The sequence below is a fragment of the Somniosus microcephalus genome, chromosome 8 (genome assembly GCF_052327205.1).
Source record: "Somniosus microcephalus isolate GS21.2 chromosome 8, FLI_Smic_1.0, whole genome shotgun sequence".
NCBI classification, from domain to species: Eukaryota; Metazoa; Chordata; class Chondrichthyes; order Squaliformes; family Somniosidae; genus Somniosus; species Somniosus microcephalus.
The window spans coordinates 52259148-52281213 of NC_140994.1; the positions used below are offsets into that span (position 1 = coordinate 52259148).

Consider the following 22066-nt stretch of genomic DNA (forward strand, 5'->3'; position numbering starts at 1 on the left):
CTAATTGGCCGGGAAATGCGCTGTGCGGGATTAACAAGCCTCATCATGGGAAAATCATTTCACAGAGCGGGATGGAGACAGCAGCAGGGTTGGAACCCAGCACAGACATCGCCCGCCATGGACCCGCCGAGGTAAGTAAAATCGCAGCTAAAGTAACAACCAGGAGATGGTATAGTAGATCTAAGTCATAGAATGCCCTGGCAACAGTGACCACGACATGATGGAGTTTAAGGTTCGGCTTATGATGGAAAAGAGAAAGTGTAAAATAGTAACATTCATCTTTAGAAAGGTAGATTTTGAAGGGATGAGAGCTGAGCTTAGATAGCTGGATGGGTCAGTACCTTTGGAGGGGAAAAGCATAGATCCATTTGTTAAAATTGTACACCGAGTACAGAATAGATACATACCATGAGGGAAAAAGGTTAACGGGGAAAAGACCAAAATGGGCAACAGTGGATAAAATGCAGGAAATAAGAGAAAAAGAGATTAATAAAACAGAAAATTCTGGAAATATTCAGCAGGTCAGGCAGCGTCTGTGGAGAGAAACAACGTTAACATTTCAGGTCAATGACCTTTTGTCAGAATTGGAAAAGTTAGAGATGTAACAGTTTTCAAGCAAGTACAGAGGCAGGGAAAGGCGGGGAGGAGAGGAAAGAACAAAAGGGAAGGTTTGTGATAGGGTGGAAGGCAGGAGAGATTAAATGACAAAAGGGATGATGATGCAAGGCAAAGGGGGTGGGAATGGGACAAGTAAAGAAACAAAAGAGGAGCTGTGAATGGCAACAGCAGAATCATTACCAGCACCTGCTGTCCAAAAAAATGGGAGCAGTGGTTATGATCTGAAATTGTTGAACTCAGTGTTGAGTCCGCAAGGCTGTAAAGTGCCTAATTGAGAGATGAGGTACTGTTCCTCAAGCTTCCGTTGAGCTTCATTTGAACAGTGTAGAAGGACAAGGACAGAGAGGGCTGATTGGGAGTGGGATGGAGACTGAATGCAATGGTTCAGCAAAGTGATCACCCAATCTGCATTTGCTCTCCCCAATGTAGAGGAGACTGCAATGTGAACAGCGAATACAGTATACTACAGTGAAAGAAGTACAAGTAAATCACTGTTTCACCTGGAAGGAATGCTTGGGGCCCTGGACAGTGGGAAGGGAGGAGGTGAAAGGGCAGGTGTTGCATCGCCTGTGCTTGAACGGGGAGGTCCCGTGGGAAGAGGAGCAGGCGTTGGGGGTGATTTAAGAGAGAATCAGGGTGTCGCGGAGGGATTAGTCCTTTCAGAATGCTGAAAGGGGAGGGGAAGATGTGTTTGGTGGTAGCTTCACGCTGGAGGTGGCAGAAATGGCAGAGGATGATCCATTAAATGTGGTGGCTGGTGGAATCAGAGTGTCGCGGATACTGATACAGTCATCAATGTACCAGAAAAAGAGGTGCATGAGTCGACTCGAGTAGGATTGGAAGAAGGAATGTTCCACATATCCCACGAAAAGGCAGGCATAACCAAGATTCGTACAGTTTCCTATAGTGACAGCTTTTATTTGGAGGAAGTGAGTGGAGTCAAAGGAGAAGTTGTTCAATGTGAGAACTAGTTCAGCCAGGCAGAAGAGGGTGGTGGTGGATGGGGACTGGTAGTGCTTCCATTCAAGGAAGAAGTGGAGGGCCCGCAGGCCGTCATGGTGGGGGATGGAGGTGTAGAAGGACTGGATATCCATGGTGAAAAGGAGACGGTTAGGCTAAGGAAACTGGAAACTGTTAAAGTGGTGGAGGGTGTCGGAAGAGTCGTGGATGTAGGTGGGAAGAGAGTAGACAAGGGGAGAAAAAGTAGAGTTAAGATAGGAAGTGCAAAGTTACGTAGAAAAAGAGAAAATTATTTTAAAGTATAAAGGTGTGGCTAGTACGGTGGACCACTTCATATAAAACAAACAAGGTAAAGGAGGTTAAGGAACCGGTTGGGGAGCTAAAATAGAAAATAAGGTTTGGGTAGCAGGAAATATTAAAAGTGTCAAACATTTCTATAACTATATTTGTAGCAGTTGGGGTAGCGGGGCACTGAATGATTGGTAACAAGCGACAGGGGAATAGAAAATATATTGAATGCATTCTTCAACTCTGAGTTCTTGGAGGAGTCCATGGAGGTTGAATTTCTGGGGTGGTGGAGGTTAGAGCCGAGGAAGTACTAAAAGAGATGGGAATTTCAGATAAGGTAGTTGCTGAAAGGCTAAAGGAAATTAAAGGAAGACAAGGCACTAGACCTGGATGGACTTCATACAAGGATACTTACAGAAGTGGCTAGCAAAAGGGTTCCTGTCCTTACCACTATTTTTAGGGTAGAAACAGAAGTGATGCCTCAGGATTGGAAAGTAGATAACTTAATATTAATCTTTAAAAGGGACTTAGAGATGACCCACAAAACTACAGGCAAGTGGACCTATCTGTTATGGGTATTAGATGGATAATAGAAACATAGAAACATAGAAGATAGGAGCAGGAGTAGGCCATTCGGCCCCTCTAGCCTGCTCCGCCATTCAATGCGATCATGACTGATCATCCAACTTCAGTACCCGGTCCCTGCTTTCTCCCCATACCCCTTGATCCCTTTAGCCTTAAGAAATATATCCAACTCCTTCTTGAATATATTTAATGAATTGGCCTCTACTGCCTTCTGTGGTAGAGAATTCCACAGGTTCACCACTCTCTGGGTGAAGAAATTCCTCCTCATTTCTGTCCTAAAAGGCCTACCCCTTATCCTTAGACTGTGACCCCTGGTTCTGGACTCCCTGACCATCGGGAACATCCTTCCTGCATCTAGTCTGTCCAGTCCTGTCAGAATTTTATAAGTTTCAATGAGATCCCCTCTCATTCTTCTAAACTCCAGCGAGTACAAGCCCAATCGTCCCAATCTCTCCTCATACATCATTCCTGCCATCCCAGGTATCAGCCTGGTGAATCTTCGCTGAACTATGAATAATGAAACACTTAGATAGGTAATGATATGGTAGGAGGGAGTCAGCATACATAATGGAAGGGAGGTCTATCCTAACAAATTTACTGTACTTTTAAAGGCGACCTGCCTGAATACTGCAAAGGGAATTTACATCTTTTGTTTTGTTTCTTCTAATGTTCATTTAGCTGTTGATGTACCTTTGTGGCAACTATTGTGTTCCTGCCATTTTTGCACCAATCTCATTTAATAGTATCACAATTGTTAGATCCGTGTATCTTGATGTTGTGTCCTTCAATAATTAGACAAGAGACTGCAGGGAACAATCAACAAGTGTTTACTGAATGAGGGTTACTCTAGAACTAACTGTACAGATCCCTACTCAGGGTTTATATACAGGTGTGGTCACTGCCGGTACTACAGTATACAGGAGCTGTAAAAAGTAGTTCTCCTCTTAAAGGTACATACATTACAATTCCTCCCCTTTTAGATTAACAGTACCATAACACTCATTTAACAATTAAATATCAAACTAATTACAATTAACACTTTTAACATGCAACATTAACTGAAAATAGTCTATTTATAAATTCAGTCTTTGGGGAGGCTTCCTGATCCTTTCTGGATAGCGCCTTTCCCGAGTGTCTTGCTCTTGGTGCGGAGGCGATTCTGGCCCCCTGTCGTCGGTTGGTTCATCCGCTTCCGATGCTACTGTTTCTGGGGTAGATGCTACCTGTACGTCGGGTTCATCACCAGGTACGTATGGGCGAGACATGGGGTTGACTCATTCCTGTGACTCTAGGATCTGGTCGACATGGCGTCTCACAATGTTCTCCCCAACATCCACTGTGTACATTAGTGGCCCCTGCCGTGTGCATATCGTTCCTGGTTGCCATTTCTCTGTTCGGTAGTCGCGGGCCAAGACTGGTTGCCCTACATTGAAGCTCCTTGTCGGCTTCTCATTGATGTGCTGGAATTGCTTATTCTCAACATCTCTTCGTACATTTGGTCTGAGCAAATCCAGACGAGATCTCAACCTTCGGTTAAAGAACATCATGGCCGGGGTCTGGTTGGTGACTGCATGTGTTGCATTTCTGTAGGCTAACAGGAAATTGTCCACCTTATGCTGCAGTGGAATGTCGTCATCGCACATGGCCCTTACTGCCTTTTTAAAGGTTTGTACGAACCTCTCAGCCAATCCATTTGTGGCTGGATGATACGGGGAGGATGTGTAATGCCTTACCCCATTCCTTTTCATAAATCTTCGAAACTCTTTGGACACAAACTGTGGTCCGTTATCAGAGCAAATCTGCTCTGGCAAGCCATTCCTGGCAAAAATGGTCCGTAGGACTGCAATAGTTTTCTCCGTGGTGGTGGAGGACATTTTGATCACCTCAGGCCATTTCGAGTGCGCATCCACGGCTATTAAAAACATTGAGTCCATGAATGGACCAGCAAAATCAATATGCACCCATTGCCATTGAGATGAGGGCCACTCCCATGGGTGTAGAGGGGCATGTGGTGGTGCATTTTGGACCGTCTGGCATCCTGAGCAGCTCTTTGTCAGGTCCTCGATTTGCTGATCGATCCCCGGCCACCACACATAAGCCCTAGCAAGGCTTTTCATTTTCACCCCTCCCAGATGACCTTCGTGAAGCTCATTGAGCACTCTCTCCCTTAACTTGGGTGGAATTACCGCTCGGGATCCACACATCAAGGTCCCCTGGCATACTGACAGCTGTTCTCTTCTGGATGAGAATGCTGGCAACAGTGAGTCGCCATGTGCTGGCCATCCCTTCACCGTCAAATCATATACCCGAGACAGTGTCGGGTCATTTCGGGTCTCCTTCTCTATACCAGCGTTAGTCACTGGCAAGCATTCAATTATAGTCGAATGAAATATGTCGACAGGATCCACTGCTGGTGCTTCCTCCGCAGTAGGCAGTGGCAGGCATGATAGCCCATCAGCGTTTCCATGCTGTTTCGTGTCCTTATACTCTATTTCATATTGGTGCGCCCCTAGAAAAAGGGACCATCTTTGTAGCCGTTGCGCAGTCATCACCGGAACGCCCTTCTTTGGATTAAAGATGGAGACAAGTGGTTGGTGGTCAGTCAGCAAGGTGAACTTCTGCCCGTGCAGATAGTGGTTGAACTTTTTCACTCCCCACACTAGGCTGAGGGCCTCCCTGTCAATCTGGGCGTAGTTACGCTCGGCTGAGGTTAGTGACCGAGACGCAAAGGCTACTGGCCTCTCTGAGCCGTCTGGGAATTTGTGCGACAGCACTGCTCCAATGCCATAGGGTGATGCATCACACGCCAACCGAATTGGTAGTGCTGGGTAGAAATGAGCCAATACCTCTTTTGATGTGATCAATTCTTTACACTTCTGTTAAGCTCGTTTACATTCGTCATTCCACTTCCATGGTACCCCCGTTTGCAGTAGGGTGTTCAGTGGGTGTAGTACTGTAGACAAATTCGGCAAGAACTTATGATAGTAGTTCACCAGCCCGAGGAACGACCTCAGTTGTGACTCATTTTCCGGTGCCGGAGCCTTGACTACTGCCTCAATCTTTTCAGGGGACTTATGTAACCCCTCTTTATCAATAACGTGGCCACAATACGAGATCTGCTTCTGGAAAAACTCGCATTTGTGGCGATTAGCTCGGAGCCCATATTCCTTCAATCTAGTGAGCACCTGCTCCAGGTTGGCGAGGTGATCACTGTCATTTTCGCCCGTGACCAGGATGTCGTCCAAATAACACTGGGTCCCTGGAATCCCTTGCAGGACTTGATCCATTGCCCTTTGCCAAATAGCCGGAGCTGATGCTACCCCAAACACCAGCCGGTTGTATTGGTAGAGACCTTTATGAGTGTTGATCGTGAGGTACTGTTTCGAGGCTTCTTCTACCTCCATTTACAGGTACGCCTGGGCCAGATCAATCTTAGTGAAGCATTTCCCTCCAGATAGCGAGGTGAAAATATCTTCAATCCGCGGAAGCGGATATTGTACCGTGTGAAGGACTGGGTTCACTGTCACCTTAAAGTCCCCACAGATGCGAACCTTCTTTGGTTCCCCAGGCGTATTACTCAACGACCTCTTCATTATAGGAACGATGGGTGTAGCCCACTCACTCCAGTCCACTTTGGACAGTACTCCTGAACGTTCCAAACCTTCCAGCTCTGCTTCGACGGCTGGGCGGATCGCATAAGGTACCGGTCTGGCCTTAAAAAACTTTGGGCTTGCATTTTCCTCTATTTTGATCGTCGCTGTTATGCCTTTTAGCGTTCCGAGTCCCTGCTGGAACACTTCTTGTGCATCAGTTAGCATTTTTGACAGTCGTCCAGGTGTGACGTCGTCATCCTTTTTGGCATCTACAGTCAGTGCTTGTATGGAATGCCAATCTAGCTGTATCTTCCGGATCCATTCACGTCCTAGTAGTGGTGGTCCTCCATCTGGCAATACATATAGGTCCATTTTTGGTGTTTCCTTGCCGGTATATATAATGTTCCCCCTTATTTTTCCTTTGGGTTAGACTTTTTGCCCCGTGTATGTCTTCAAGACAATCTCTGTATCTCTCAAGGGTATATGTGAGAATAGCCGCTTGTAGTCCCTTCGGTTTATGACTGTTAGGGCTGATCCTGTGTCCAGTCCCATTTTCACTTGGACTCCTGCTATCTTGAGCGTGAACCAGATAGTTTGGTGATCCTCCGTTTTGATTACATTATGTAGTTTCAGACAACCCAGCTCCTTGCTTCCGGAGCCTGTATCACTTTTCTGTTCGTCTGAACTACTCTCCGTCACCTTATGTACCTTCTTGTACTTCTCCTGTGGAGATTTCTTGCTGCTGGTTTTCTTTCCCGACCTGCAGACTCTTGCTATGTGTCCTACTTTTCCACACTGTCTGCACACTTTGTCCTTGAACCAGCAATCCTTATGGTCGTGTGTTGTTCTGCCGCAGCGATAGCACTTCACTGTTCTGTATGACATTTCATTTGTGCCATATTCTTGTGGTCTCCGTTGTATCTCTGCCGGGCCCCGTGCTGCTGCTTTGTGTGATACTGCCATGCTGAAAGCCTTGTCCAGCGTAAGATCCTTTTCTGATAGAAGCCGTTTCTGGGTTCCTTCACTTTGAAGCCCACACAAAAACTTGTCCCTTAAAGTATCTGCTAGCCCCGTTCCAAACTGGTAGTGTTTCGATAGCTTGTGCAGTTCCGTTAAATACTCAGCATTACTTTCATCTTTATGCTGGTTCCTTTTGTGAAACTTAAATCTTTCCACTATCAGCAGCGGTGTGGGGTCTAAGTGGTCCTGTAGGATTGACACTATGTTTTCTAAATCCTTTTCCACTGGCTTCTCTGGGGTTACTAGGTTTCGCAGTAAGCCATATGTTTTTGCACCCATTGAATTCAACAATACCAGTGCTTTCCTGTCATCTGGCACTTCATTCACCTTGCAGTACACTTCTATGCGTTCGACATATGTCGTCCAATCTTCGACTTCATTGTCGAACGCTGTGACACTGCCACTCTTCGGCATCCCTGGGTGTGTTTAGACTGGCTCAAAATGGCATCTCCTGCACTCTCCCTTCTTCCCCGCTGCGGCTCAAAATGGCATCTCCCGCGCTTTCCTTTCTTCCCCGCTGACGCTGCTCGGCCCTTGAACACCAGCTGCGCTCTGCGCGTTTTCCTGCACGCCTCTCTCCCCCGTTGACGCTGCTCGGCCCTTGAACACCGGCTGCGCTCTGCTCTCTCTCGTTGACACCGCTCAGTCCTGAACACCGGCTGCGCCCTGTGCGCTCTACCCTCTCTCTCTCCCCCGTCGACGCTGCTCGGCCTTTTTCTGTGCCGTCGGTCGGCTCTAGCCGCCGCTGTCTGGGAAGGGTCTGCGCAGTACCTGTTGCCAGCCCGTTTCGCTGGACCACCGTGCTGGAAAGCCAAGCCTGGCTCTCGACAGCCTCCCCTGCGATGCTCAATCTCCGCTGGATGACTGGGGGGTTTCCCGTGGTCGACGCCCGTGCTTCTGGACTCGGCCTTCTTCCACTGTTCTCCAAGAGCGAATCCCTGGGAGGTGATGCAGAGTTGCAGGTAGGTTTGAATCTGCTCGTCGCCAATGTTAGATCCGTGTATCTTGATGTTGTGTCCTTCAATAATTAGACAAAAGACTGCAGGGAACAATCAACAGGTGTTTACTGAATGAGGGTTACTCTAGAACTGACTATACAGATCCCTATTCAGGGTTTATATACAGGTGTTGTCACTGCCGGTACTACAGTATACAGGAGCTGTAAAAAGTAGTTCTCCCCTTAAAGGTACATACATTACAACAATCAGCTTTCAAACAGGAACCCCCTACACTTATGTTTTTTGGAGGAAAATGTGGACAAGCAGAAGGATACCTGGTAGGTCAGGATGCACCAGAGATGCGCTGTGCCCATCCAATAGTACCCTTCCATTTACAGGGTGAGGTGCACAAAGCTCAATGTGTTTGTGCAGGCTGCGATTCACAAGGGAGCCTGTGGCTGAGTTATGTTGCATGCTGAAAAATGACCTGCAGCCAAAATTATCCACAGACATGGCATTGCCAATAGCCGTGAACAGCCTTTTAACTTCTATACTTCTGAATCATTCCAAAGTGACACTGTCAACATCAGTGACATTAATCAATCTGCAGTAAATAGATGTGTGAAGCAAGTGATAGATGTCTTGTTTGCTCAAGGAAGTAATTTAATCTCTTTCCCTATGAACAACCAGCAGCAACAGGAAAGGACTGGAATTTTACAGAGTGGCAGGATTGGTAAAGACCCAGAGATAATAGATTTCACCCATGTTGCACTATATGCTGCGCTGCACAATACGATTACCTACATGAATTGCAAAGAATTCCACTTTCAATATCTAGCTTGTTTGTAATCCTTAACTTTATGCTCACTAATTACTGACTCCCTGACCCGTAGAAATAACGTTTGTCTTGTCAAAACCCTTTATCATTTGGAATATCTTGACAGATGCCTTGATAACTTTCTCTGTTCTAATGAAAAGAGCCATAGTTTCTCTAGCCTCTTCTTATAACTAGGGCCTGCTATTCTTGGTATCATCTTAGTGAATTTCTTCTACAGCCTGTACATGGCCCTGGCATCATCCCAAAGTAGGGTTCCCAAAACTGGACACAATGTTCAAACTGCGTGTAACTAATGATGTGTTTAGGTTTATCATTACCCTTTTGCTTTTGTACTCGATGCCCCTATTTATAAAACCTAAGATCCTATATGTGTTTTTTTTTTTAAAACAGCTTTGTCAACTTGTCCTACTTTTAAAGATATGGTTTAAAGGCTGCTTCCACCATCCCTTCGAATTGAGTTAGGCATCCCCATCTTGCTGGTAGTATGTAGATGAAGTCCGAAGCCCAATTTCAAGTCTGTCTCAAGCCTTCATCTTCGGATGCACATTGCGCGCTGTACTTCACTCAGATTTCTGGCGAGAGACCAATATTCTGGCCTTTGCTTTTTCACTTCTTGAATCCGAAATTAACCTTGAGTGCTGAAATTATGTCACATTTATGACTCAAAAAATAAATAATGAATCCCAATTAGGAATTTTTCTATCTCAATCATCCCCACTGTGGCATGGTGTGGAACTCCTACATGGACATGAATGAGATTAATAGTTGGTGATCAGTTTGTTCATTATTAAATAGACTTTAATGCGCTAATGATATTTAGTAGCATTAATGATATTTAGTAGCATTGCAAATTGAATAAAATTTTGCCCATGTTAAGTTAAGTGGATAGTCTAGTTACTAGTCAATTTAATCTATTTGTGAAAATTATATATAGTGGGGATGAATTTCCATAGTGAATATCCTGCTAATCCACTGTGACTTTAGAAACCCCAGAAAAATGGTATAAATGCCAAAATTATGGCAGATGAGTAAGAGAACCGAAAGAACCCTGAAGATATTAGTAAGTTATCCAAATAAACATGATGAATGACGTAAGAAAACTACTAGGCATTTAGTCTGAGTATTAAACAAGGCTTTAATCAACTGTTTTTCAACATGGAGGTCTAGTTGTGTCCTTCACTAGTTCCTGTTAAAGAATGTCCTAAGCAATCTGGGCCCATGCCCAAGTATTTATACTCTCCCTGGACAGTGCCACCAGCAGGCCGCCCAGTATCATTTCATAAGTCATTTCCACATGAATGACAAGATTCTTGTCAATGAATATGTCTTTTAAGTTTAGTTAAGAAAGAAATAACATTGTTTTTATGTTATGGATGAAAATTTGCTGCCAGCAGGAGCCCTTTCTCCCTTCTCCTATTCCTACACTCTGTCATCGTGGAGCAAATGTTAGTGAATTATACATGAATCTTTTACCGTGGTATCCAAAGGGAAATACTGATAGCCTACCTGTACTGCTGATGAATCTTTCTTTAAATAATTTCACAGGGAAAATGCTTTGAAACCAACATTGTTAAATCAGAAATATTTTTCATCTTCAGCATTACCATAACAATTCAGCTTTGCTGAGTTTTATTTTGTTTGCAGAAGGCAACATTTGGCAATAATGGATATGTGAGAATGAGGCTCACATGTTCTCTTTATCACAAGAATGAAGTCGAAGTTTCTAATTGACATCTCAATCACAGGTTAGATACAGCATTGAAATCACATCTTACATGTTTGTTTACTTGTGCCCAGAAAAATCTGATCGGTACATTTAAAGGAATGTAGCTTCATTTAAAGGTTGCCCATGTAAAAATATAACTATATTTTGAAATAAAACACTATCATGCTACTTTGAGTAACATGCATTTAAACAGCACTCTTCCTCTTGGGCTGATTGATATTCAAACAGGATATTCCATTTTTAAAAGTTAAAGTTTATGCAGATCCAAAAATTTGTTTACATTAATCATGGCCATAATGCCTACATTCCTTTGGTTTTATTAATAAATTCCCTTTGGCTCCGCCCACAGTTAGCTGATGCATATACGTGTGTCTATATACTAGATGGTGACAGAGTTCAGCGACTTCAGAAACTTGCTCCACAGAGCCATCTAGTGCCCAGAGACTGCAAATACATTATGACAGTTAATATAGCAAAATTGAATGAGAATATTGACACAGCAATTAACAATGGCAAATTTTGACCATAAATTGTGACTACAGGAAGTAAAGTTTCTGGAAAGGAAGTGCATGAATTATGCAAGCTTATTAAAAATATGTAATTATAAAGAGAATGCACCTTGCTTAAAACTGACGCCGAGCATTCGTGATATATGCATATATCACACATGAATGGCATGTATACCATATGGGAACTGCATGCAACATGTACTATTTAGCTATACTGTATGTATTATATAGCTACTGAACCTTTCTCAGATGCTGTAAAAATTAACAATGGTCCCTCCATCAATAACATTGTCTTTTTTTTTGTAAATTATTTTTTTCTTTATAATGGTTGGCAATTTACCAATTTTCAGCAGAAATTTTACAGAAGCTGGTAGTGAGACACACAGGAGCCTTAAAATATCGCATGTGATGCCACTTTTACTCGCTGCATGCTGCCAGACTTAACAGATTTTGAAGGGAAATTCATTTTATAATTAATCTAATTTACATCCATAAATTTCTCAACATGTTACTCTCCATGATATAATTATATTCTCCAAACTTGGAAAAAATGGGAATTATGGTTTGAGTAATAATGGGAAGGTTCACCTTATAATTGAACCTCATTTACATATGTACATTAAATCTATTTAACATAATTCATTAAATGTCCATAAGGCCTAACAATTATATTCTCCAAATTTCATAATGATCAAATTTATCATTTTTGATTTTTTAATGGATATATATAAAAGAGTGTATGCTGTTGAGCCTCTTTCTTCCTCCTTCCTTCTATTATTCAAGCAAAGTAATAATCCATGGGCCAAATGTTATTAATGATTTGGTGCTCGTAAAATTTAGCAATGTGCAAAGCATACACTATTTTCAGATTTCCTGAAAAATGGTAATGCACGATTGTAGCAGTGTTCTAGTATCAAGGGAGCGAAGACAGTTTGATATTATGCTGGAAACGCAGTGACATTCATTTATTTATTTTGCAGCAGTGCACCAGTCTGGGTTCTGTATCAGCAATACTGCTAACTTGGATCATAGAATCAAATCAAATCAAATCAACTTTTATTGTCATTGTTAGTGCACAAGTGCAGTACAACGAAATGTAGGCTTGCGGCTCCCGAGAGTGTACATTTAGATTAAGACATTTAAACATTCAACATACATTTGGCTTGTAATACATTAACATAAACATAACCATAATAAAGTGCATTGGCAGATGTGCAGGCTTTAGAGTTTATTTGTGGAGTTCAGTAGGATGACAGCCCTGGGAAAGAAGCTGTTCCTAAATCTGGTCATACGGGTGCGAATGCATCTGTAGTGTCTCCCAGATGGCAGGAGGGCGAACAGACTGTGGCTGGGGTGGGTAGGGTCTTTGATGATGGACCGTGACCTCCGTAAACAGCGTTTCTGGTATATGTGCTCTATGGTCGGTAAAATCTTAGAAATTTACGGCACAGAAGGAGGCCATTCGGCCCATTGTGTCTGTGCCAGCCGAAAAAAAGCTATTCAACCTAATCCCACTTTTCAGCTCATGGTCCGTAGCCCTGTTGGTTCTGGCACTTCAAGTGCATATCCAAGTACTTTTTAAATGTGATGAGGGTTTCTGCCTCTACTACCTTTTCAGGCAGTGAGTTCCAGACCCCCACCAGCCTCTGGGTGAAAAAAGTTCTCCTCAACTCCCCTCTAATCCTTCTACCAATCACTTTAAATCTATGGCCCCTGGTGGACTGGCTTCCATTGCCATTCTCAATAAGAACAACTGAACAAGAGGACAAGCTATCTGGAAATAGTCCAAACTAAGAGATGAATAGCAGTCCTCCCATAATTTAAGTACTGCCGTATAATATTTTTTGTTCATGCAGTGTGACGGGAATGTCCGTTGTACATCCACAACGTGGCATGGGTAAGATTGTGCCCAGCAACTGTTCAAACCTTTTTCAGAATCAAGTCGTCATGGAGGAATTTATTAACCCTTAGACTGCTGACAGGTTCAGGGAAACTCCAGATTCACATAACTTTATTTTACCCTTTTGTATCTCTTTTACCTCTACCCCCACTGCTGCCACCGCCACCGCCACCCCACCCCACCCCCCCCCCCCGCCGGATTAAAAGCACACCATCGTTTATTTTCATCTACAGCACGGAAAGTCCAGCTGTGTCTATTTACAGCTGTTCTATTTAAGATTTTTAAAATATTAGTTGGCATAACAACGGGGTGTAATTGAGGACAACTATGACAAGGACAGATGTCTAATGAATTTGACCATGGTGATTATTGGGGACACAGAAAATTGCCGGGGTTTCAATTCATAATGGGCAAGTTACCAATCCCCCATAGCCTATTGCATGCTCCAGTGATTACTTGAGTAAGTGATGAATAAGTCTGTAATCGAACTATTGAACAGTGTTCTTAATACTGTTAGGGATATACTTACGAACGAGCATGTCGATACAGAGGTTCGTGCAACAGAAGTGCATCTCAGGAACTCAAATGATTTTCCACCCATTAATTCCAGAGGATGGATGAGCAGTGTATGAAGCTTTGCCCTCTGATATTCTTTGTGTAAATTATTTATATCAGATTTGGTCTGTGATACTCAGAGTCTAGAGGGAGCCTTGTTCCAAAGTATATATGTTTATTATACGTACTAAAGAAACTACAACACAGCATAAAGAAGTTAACATGCAATGGTTATAACTAAACAGTTAAACAGTGAATGAGCTGTTGGTATACAAGCTGACTAGCCCCACAAGGTTTCGAGGTGATCAATCTGGCAGGGCTTTGCCTTGAGCATGTCCATTTTGCCTATTAATACTCTAACATCTAACCTTCAAGACCAGTCTTAGATACATTAAAACACACCCTTGAAAAGTGCTTCCGATCAATAATGCTCTTTGTCTCTCGCCTAGCAGCCATCTGTTCTACTCCCTTGTCCGAGATAACACCAGGCCTCCCTAAAACCAGCTCATAAAACATAAGATAAAAAGAATGCCTAGGTACCTCCTTTACTCGAATGCTCCAAGGACAGCGTTGAATGAACAAGGTTTCAATCTTTATTGGTGCAATTAAGCTACAATGTTTATATGGAAAACTTTTTTTTTAAAGGGAAGCTTTATTCTTTAATCTAGAAGCTTTATTCTAAATAGAAATTTTCTTCTTATATGGAAGCATTCAAAGCATTTTGCTTACACTTTGTAATCTTGTCAGCTTGATACAGGAAGCCTGCGGTGGAGCTGCAGCAGCTCTTGTGTTTCTGGAGGTTTGGCTCCAACAGAAGCAAATCTTCTGGTGCTGCTCTAATTGGTAACCTTGTGAAGGATTGACATCCGTGCCACAACCCTCTGATGCTGTGCAAAGTGCACTCTGACAATGGAGTAGGTCATCAGCATGAAGCCCATGGGCCTTCATGGTTTTGGATTATACGGAATCTATCAGCAAGAGATTGATTTGCTCCCTGGCCTGCTAAGCAAGTCCGCCGTATTGCATAATTAGATAGATATAGAATTTATAAGATGTTGATGTTTCCACCAAGGATAAGCAGAGCTGAGCTTTCTCTGAATTCTGTTGATGTGCTGTGTCTGGATCTGAACTATTCTAATGGTATCAAATGCTTAGGAATGAGAGCTTTCAAATGAAATCTTAACACATTCTCCAATTGGCGGCACACCAATACTCTAAAGGGGCATTAGGGGGGAACAGCTTCCTGTAATGCAGCACAAATGGCAAATACATTTTCTTTCCAAAGTAAAGCATTTCCTTTTCATTTTTAAATCATATTAATTGGATTCATTTAGGTGATCTAATTGTACATTTTTCTTTCAATAACATTTTTACTTTCTGCACTTAAGTGCTCCAGAGGAATGAAGTATTGGGCAGAACAGCAGTCACAGTCACAGCAGATATGCCACCTTATCTATTATATATTAAATCAGTATATGGGTCACACATGCCATTGAAAAATCTTATATGGATATTCCTATGGAAATTCTCATGTTAAAATGACCACAATAGCCATGACAGTCCCTGTGACATTTACAGGTGGACGGATTTCCAGTGTTAAATTGATCACTGATAGGGTTGCAAAATTCCGGGAATTTTTAAAAGAGGAAACTTTCCATGGGAATTTTTGGGAATTTATGGGAATTCTGAGATTTTTTGCACACTGATGGTTTTGTCTCTGACCCTTATATTATCTTTGTCATCAAAATAGACATACTGTTCCATACAAATAAAAACAGGCTTTCAAAACTTTATTTAGGTTATAATTTTGAACTTTATTGAACCCCCACAAAAAAGACCCATCTAAAATAAAATAAAAAGAGAGTCAGCTTATTTAGCCTGTAATTTGTCCTTATTTTGTCCCTTTGAGTCTTCTACTTATGAGTCTTCTGAGTCTTCTACTCATCATTGCTCCTCCTGATTCTCTGACTCTGGCTCTGACGTGTCCATTTCCTCCTCTGTGTCACGGTCTAGCTGTGTGGTGGACACTTCTGTATCTGGCTTAATAAGTTGTAGGTTCGCCTGGATAGCCACCAGTTTCTCCACTCTCTTGTTAGTCAGCCTGTTGCGCACCCTTGTATGCGTATTCCCAAAAAGTGACCAGTTTCGTTCAGAGGCCGCTGATGAAGGTGTGATTTGGAGTATCACCGATGCAATGGGTGACAGGGCTTCAGATGCACAAAGTCCCTTCCACTAGGTATATGCACTGATACGCTTGCATGATTCCCATATCCCGTCCCCATTCCAAAGACCTTGCTTGGTAGAGAACTTTGCCAGTCTTCCCTCCCAGAACTTTGCCCACGTCCAGATTGAGGTGGCGTGAGAGGGTAGAAATCACACTGTAAGCGCTGTTGATTTGGTCTCCAGAAAGTATTGATCTCCCAACATGCTGTGGGTCCAGCATGTATGCTGCAGCATGAATCGGCTTGACACATAATTCTTGACGCGTCTGTATGAATTGAACAATTGCCTTCTCCTCTGCTTTGAGCAGCAGGGATGTGGGTAGGGCAATGCTGATTTGTTCTTTTAAATCAGCAAAAAGCCTGAGAACATCTGACAAGGCAGTGTCGTCTCCTTCAATCTGAGCAATTGCAGATGCTACTGGTGAGAGTAGTTTAAGGCTGCTAACCACTCTCTCCCAAAACACATCATCCAGCAGTATTTTCTTGATGGTGGTTTCCATATCCCCAGACTGGGATATTGCCATTTCTTGCAGCGACACCTTACCCTCCAGAAGGCTGTTGTACATTATGACAATGCCACCCCATCTAGTGTTGCTGGGCAGCTTCAGTGTGGTGTTCTTGTTCTTTGTCGTTTGCTTGGAGTTGTAGGTTGCTGCAACTATCTGTTTTCCCCTGACATACTTAACAACTTGCTTGGCTCTCTTGTACAGTGTTTCCATGGTTCTCAAACCCATGATGTCCTTGAGGAGCAGGTTGAGCCCATGAGCTGCACACCCAATAGACGTAATATGAGGGTAGGCCTCCTCCACTTGAGCCGAAGCAGCCTTCATATTCGCAGCATTGTCAGTAACTACTGAAAAGACCTTTTGTGATCCAAGATTGTTGATGACCGCTTTCAGCTCATCAGCAATGTATGTGCCTGTGTATCTGTTGTCCTTCATGTCGGTGCCCTTGAAGAACACTGGGAGAGGAGTGGAGACGATGTAGTTTATGATGCCCTCCCCTCGTATATTTGACCACCCATCTGCGATAACTGCAACACAGTCTGCCATCTCTATCGTTTCTTTGAGCTTTCCTTGGACTCTGTTATACTCAGTCTCCAGCAAATAAGTAGATAAAGCATGTCTGGTGGGAGGACAGTATGCAGGGTGAATAACATTGAAAAATCTCTTCCAGTACACATTGGCTGTGAGCATGAGGGGTGAGCCTGTTGCATATACAGCTCAAGCAAGGCACTCGTCTGCATTCTTCTGGCTATGGTTATCCATTGTATCAAAGAACCTTCCAAGTGGTCCAGGAGTTGCTGATGATAAGGAGCCTGATGCTGAATGTGAACCATCATCTTCTTGAACGAAAGCAGAGGAACTCTGGGCTGACTGCTGTGAGCTTTGAGTGAAGTTGTTGCATTTGGATAAATGCTGCTGCATCTTTGTGGCATTCTTTACATATGGCTTTGTACAGTGTTTGCACATGTACACAGTCTTTCCATCTTTAATGCCTGGGATAAAATGCTTCCACACATCCAACGGTAAACGTGACATTGTTCTATGCAGAGAAATAAAGGGCATTCGTCTCTGTGTCGAACTGCGGTCAGTCAGCACGATTGCAACAGGGTGAGTACATTTTTCCTGATGCTCCATGTGATGGAAGCATGACCTGTGCACGCACAACGCTACATCACCAATAGAGGGAGCTAATCGCTCATCCACTCATCCAACCAATCAGGACACATTTGTTCACAGTCACACACAAAATTTGTAATTATTAAAACAAGCCAAATAAGAAGATAAACATATATTGATTAGGAAATTCCTTAATAATTAAGATTCCATCTCTGTTAGTAATTTTAAGAGAGAACCTGTGAAAAAAAATGAAAGAAATACAAAAAAAAACATTATGCTAGCATGTGCTGTTTTGGGCAAAATTCCCCAAATTCCCAAGCTAAACTTCCCGTGGAAAATTTCCGGAAATTTACCGGAAACTTTCCACCCCTTCGCAACCCTAATCACTGACTTACAGCGCTGCCTGTACCACAAACTATTGAACGTGCTTTCAATCTTCAGCAGACATTTGCAGGCCTCCTATCTCTGGTGGTACTATGTAGCTCCTGTTAATCTCATCTGCCAGCTCCACCTGCACAGTGGCTTGTGGGGGTCGATGAAAGGCTGCTCAATCTGTCTTCCTTCAGAATCTTTGCCACTTTAGGCCACTCCTTAATTATTGGAACTCTGAGAGATCCTCCCTGGCCTTTCCCCATGCACCCCAGCCTGCACCTGACATTCTCTGGCTTGTTCCTGATGTTCCCTCCTTGGAAGCTCCACCCACCTTGGGTTTCCTATCACCACCCTGGTCCAGGTTGTGTGATCTCTGTATTTTTTACCTGTCTGTACCCCTGCCAGCTGCTGTACATCTCCTTAGGCCATGGCTCACATCCATTGGCAACTCTGACATCTCCACTTCTGCTTAGCCTTATGCCACCATCATCCTCGCAGCCACCTTGAGTCATTGTCCCGCTCCCAACCACCTTTGTCTGTCCCACTCACAACCCAGAGACCTTGAGTCACCAGCTCTTTCTTTACCCTTGTGTGGGCCTTCAGCCATCACCTTGATCACAGTCCACGTGGCCTCCTTTTGTCCCGCTACCATCAGTCTTTGTCTTGCTCCTGCTCCCAGCCCCTGTGGCCTTCCAATTGATCGTCTCAGGCTACAATTTGTTGTTTAATGCACTTTTAAATACAATATAGCTTATAAGTGCCCTAAACAACAAAAGGCTCATACTGTCGAAAGAGCCCGTTAGGGGACAAGGAGGAGGAAAATAGGAGCAAAGTCAGCATGGGGATTATGAATGGAGGCTAGGGAGAGAGACTGAAACTGAGGGAGGCAGAGGGAAATTATGAAAGTGGGGAAGAGGGATTGGAGTGAAGCAGAGGAATAGGGGCAAAGTAGATGGGGATGGGATGAAGTAGCAGAGAAAGGGCAATTCAGACGTGAAGGACTGGGTCTCCGAGGTCAATATCAAACTGCATAGGTGGTGAGAAGGGATTTAACAATGAAGAGGACCAAACAAATGTGAGGCAGTGGTGCAAAGCAGAAGGGACGGAATGGGCATTGGAAGTGAGGAAATTGTGGGAAGGATAAGGGATAGTGGAGGCAATAGGACCGAGGATATGCTGTCAAATAGTTGCGACGAGATGGGATGTGCAGTTATGCCAAGAACCGGAGTGCAGTTCCTCTCCCTTTGCATTGCTGTTTTGCTACCATCCATCATCCCAAAACTGGCCTGTACCCCTGGCCAGATCCCTCAGCCACTAACAGCCGTACCCTTCAGCAACTGGCATCCACACCTCCTAATGGCAAAAGAGGGGAGGGAGAGAAGGCAAAAGTAAAAAACAAAGGAAGAAAAGGACACAGAAAGAATTACACAGCAAGTTGAAACAAAAGATGACACCCAGACAACCAGTAAAAACAGAAAGAGACAGGACCAGAAAAGAAAGAGAGAAAACAACCAACGATATATATTCTGCGACTTACTCTGAACAATGCCATGGTGCACCCACTTACTTATATTTATCTACTAATGTTCAATAAAAGAGTTCCCCCATTTCAAATCCATTCTTTCCCTAACAAAATGTCAAATCCTCCCTTTAGCAGCCAACCCCACCAAATATACTTAAATTATATACAGGTGGATCTGACCACAGCCACATTTTACAAGATAATTGCCTGTGTTCTATGACTCAGCTCTTACAAGTGGTACCTGCGCAAAATACGCTTGTCATATTTAGTCATGAAATCAGATTTACAAATTTACATACATTTTGCACAAGAAGAATTTATCCCATTAATTAAGTCCCTAAATGATACAAACAAAGATTTTGGATTTGTCTCAACCAAACTGTTAATATCCAATTGTGAAACAAATTGGAATAAAAGCCAAGTAAAAATCCCTGAGGAAAACACATTTTTCTTCAAAAAAATCCTTTATGCAAAATCAAATTCTGACTGAAACCAATTAAATTTTTTGGAAAAGCTCAAAGCAAGAAATAACTTAGCAAAAGAATAACAGTTGGCTGCTGCTTTAAGCAACATAGATCAGGCTGTGGGTACTACACAACAACCAAGTAGCTGTAAAAATTAAAGGGAATGATTCCACAATTCTATGCACCGAATGGGGAAGAAAGCTCGCAAGCTGGCAAATCCCAAACCCACAGCCCTTGCTTTTTTTGTCCAATAAAATAAATGGACAGAAAATCTGTAATTTACTGACATACTCTTCCTGAGAGCGCTAATCCCTGCTGGATCATGGAACAATCGCTTATAATTGAAGTAACTTTGAATGCTCTGAACTCTTTTTAAAGTGGCCACAGATCCTCAGTAAAAACTGTCCATAATTCAGCACAGATTGGCACTAGATTGATAATTTCACTCAGACAGGCCATGAACATGATTGATGTAGGTAAAGCAAAGTCACACCAGTGCAGTCGGTGGTGTTTTTCTGAAGCTGGGAGTTGAGATACATTGAGGAAGAATTCCTCTGATTATTGTGCATAGCAACATTTTGTAAATGCATTCAGGAAGAGTTGTTTATGATTTCACTGCAAATAGCAACCAGAGCAATTATTTACCTATTGTTGAGGCAGAGAAAAGGGAACTTTACATTTAATCCATGTTGTACCTGATGAGGGACTGCTTGATGCTGACATTGGACAGAAGAGTGTTCCAGGCCTCAGCACTGACATCCTGTCCCTCCACGTTGATCAGAACACAATTCATTCTCTGCCTTCTCCAAGATAAGCTTGCAAAAAGGAATCGTCGCTGATCCTGCAATGAATTACTTTCATAAGAATCCTACTAAACTGTCACTTTCTTATCCATTATGAGGTGCATTTAAAATCCTTTTGAATTCCATTGGTGATTATTATTTGGAATAGAAAGCATTACTTAAATGCTGCAGTAGTAACAACAGGCAAATTATTTACTGTCATTAAAATTGTATTCACTTATTTTCAGTGTGAGGTTGTGGCTCTGCTCTCAGCAAGGTAACATATTAATTATTTGAAACACAGGGTCCGTGCTGTCTTCAGCATTATTTCTAGATTCATTCCATTCAAATTGCTTTCTTTACATAGCTATCAAAGTCTACACACATCCACCACTCATTTAGTGCTGCAGAAAAGGGCCAAAATGGAATAATCTCAACCTTCTCAGGGAGAGGATGAGTACACACAAAAAAAAATCAACCTGCTCCACTTGTTTCTGAAACTGGGGAATTGTGATAATCTGCTTATTCAGACATTCTGTGCCGCTGTGCTGTGGAGATCCCAGCTTAGAAAAGTGCACAGTTGTAAGGGTGGTTCCTTCTTCTGAGGTACCCCGTGTTGGATGACATAATAGTCGGCTGACTGGTGGCATTCTCAACTTGTTCTGTAACGTTTTCCAACAGGATTTTGGCTTATAAATGATCAAAACATTTATTATTATTCTTAAAAGGGAGGCAAATTTCATTACAAAATAGGTTGAAAATGTATGCAGAATGGTTACGGTACTATTTTTCTGACTTTTTCCAAATGTGTTTTAATTTTCCTCTATGCTTTTTCATTCTCCGTGTAGAAGGAAAGAGTGGGGAGTATACGCCGACCAAGCTCCTTAAATGACCTAGACCAGAGTCACGAAGAAAAAGAAATTGAATTTCTTCGAATGCAAATTATTGAACAGCAAAACCTCATCGATGATCTCAGCAAGGTAACATAATAATTATTTGAAACACAGGGACCGTGCTGTCTTCAGCATTATTTCTAGATTCATTCCATTCAAATTGCTTTCTTTACATAGATTCAGCTTCAAATATTTTTCAAAAATGAGTAAATTGGCAATGATTAGCTTCTAAGCTGCACACAGAGCATTGACTCATGATCAAACACTTTTGGTTAAATAAAATGGTCTCCTTTAATGGCTGGTGCTCTGACGTACAGACCAGAAGATCCCAGGTTTGGACCCTGGCCTATGCTGAGTTTTCTGATCTCAGCCGATGCAGCATTGGCTACATTACAATTGTCTCCTATCTCTGGGCTAGAAAGGGGGAAAAAATCAGTTGCTATCCTATAGCCTTCAGTGGAAAGTGTGCATGTTTGGATGTTAGGACAGGATACAATCGAGCTTAGCTGTGATGCTACTCCCACCTTTCCCACTACCAAATAGCAGGTCCTTTTACTGCTTTACAACTACAGTACAGGTTGAGCGTCCAAAATCCGGAGTTCTGGAATACGGAATGTTCCGGAATCCGGACTTCGGGACGATTGGTGGCAGCGTCGTCC

The 22066-nt window shown here is 42.9% G+C and overlaps 1 protein-coding gene across 9 annotated transcripts in view; it reads left to right on the plus strand.

The window, feature by feature from the left end:
• The window catches only part of jakmip3 (Janus kinase and microtubule interacting protein 3), a 567199-nt gene that overhangs the window by 296453 nt on the left and 248680 nt on the right, over positions 1–22066 (plus strand). For all 9 annotated transcript variants that reach the window (XM_085994710.1, XM_085994718.1, XM_085994709.1 and 6 more), the window contains one exon: positions 21363–21494. In XM_085994710.1, the coding sequence (XP_085850836.1) occupies positions 21363–21494 (132 nt within the window). The remainder of the gene's footprint in view (positions 1–21362; positions 21495–22066) is intronic.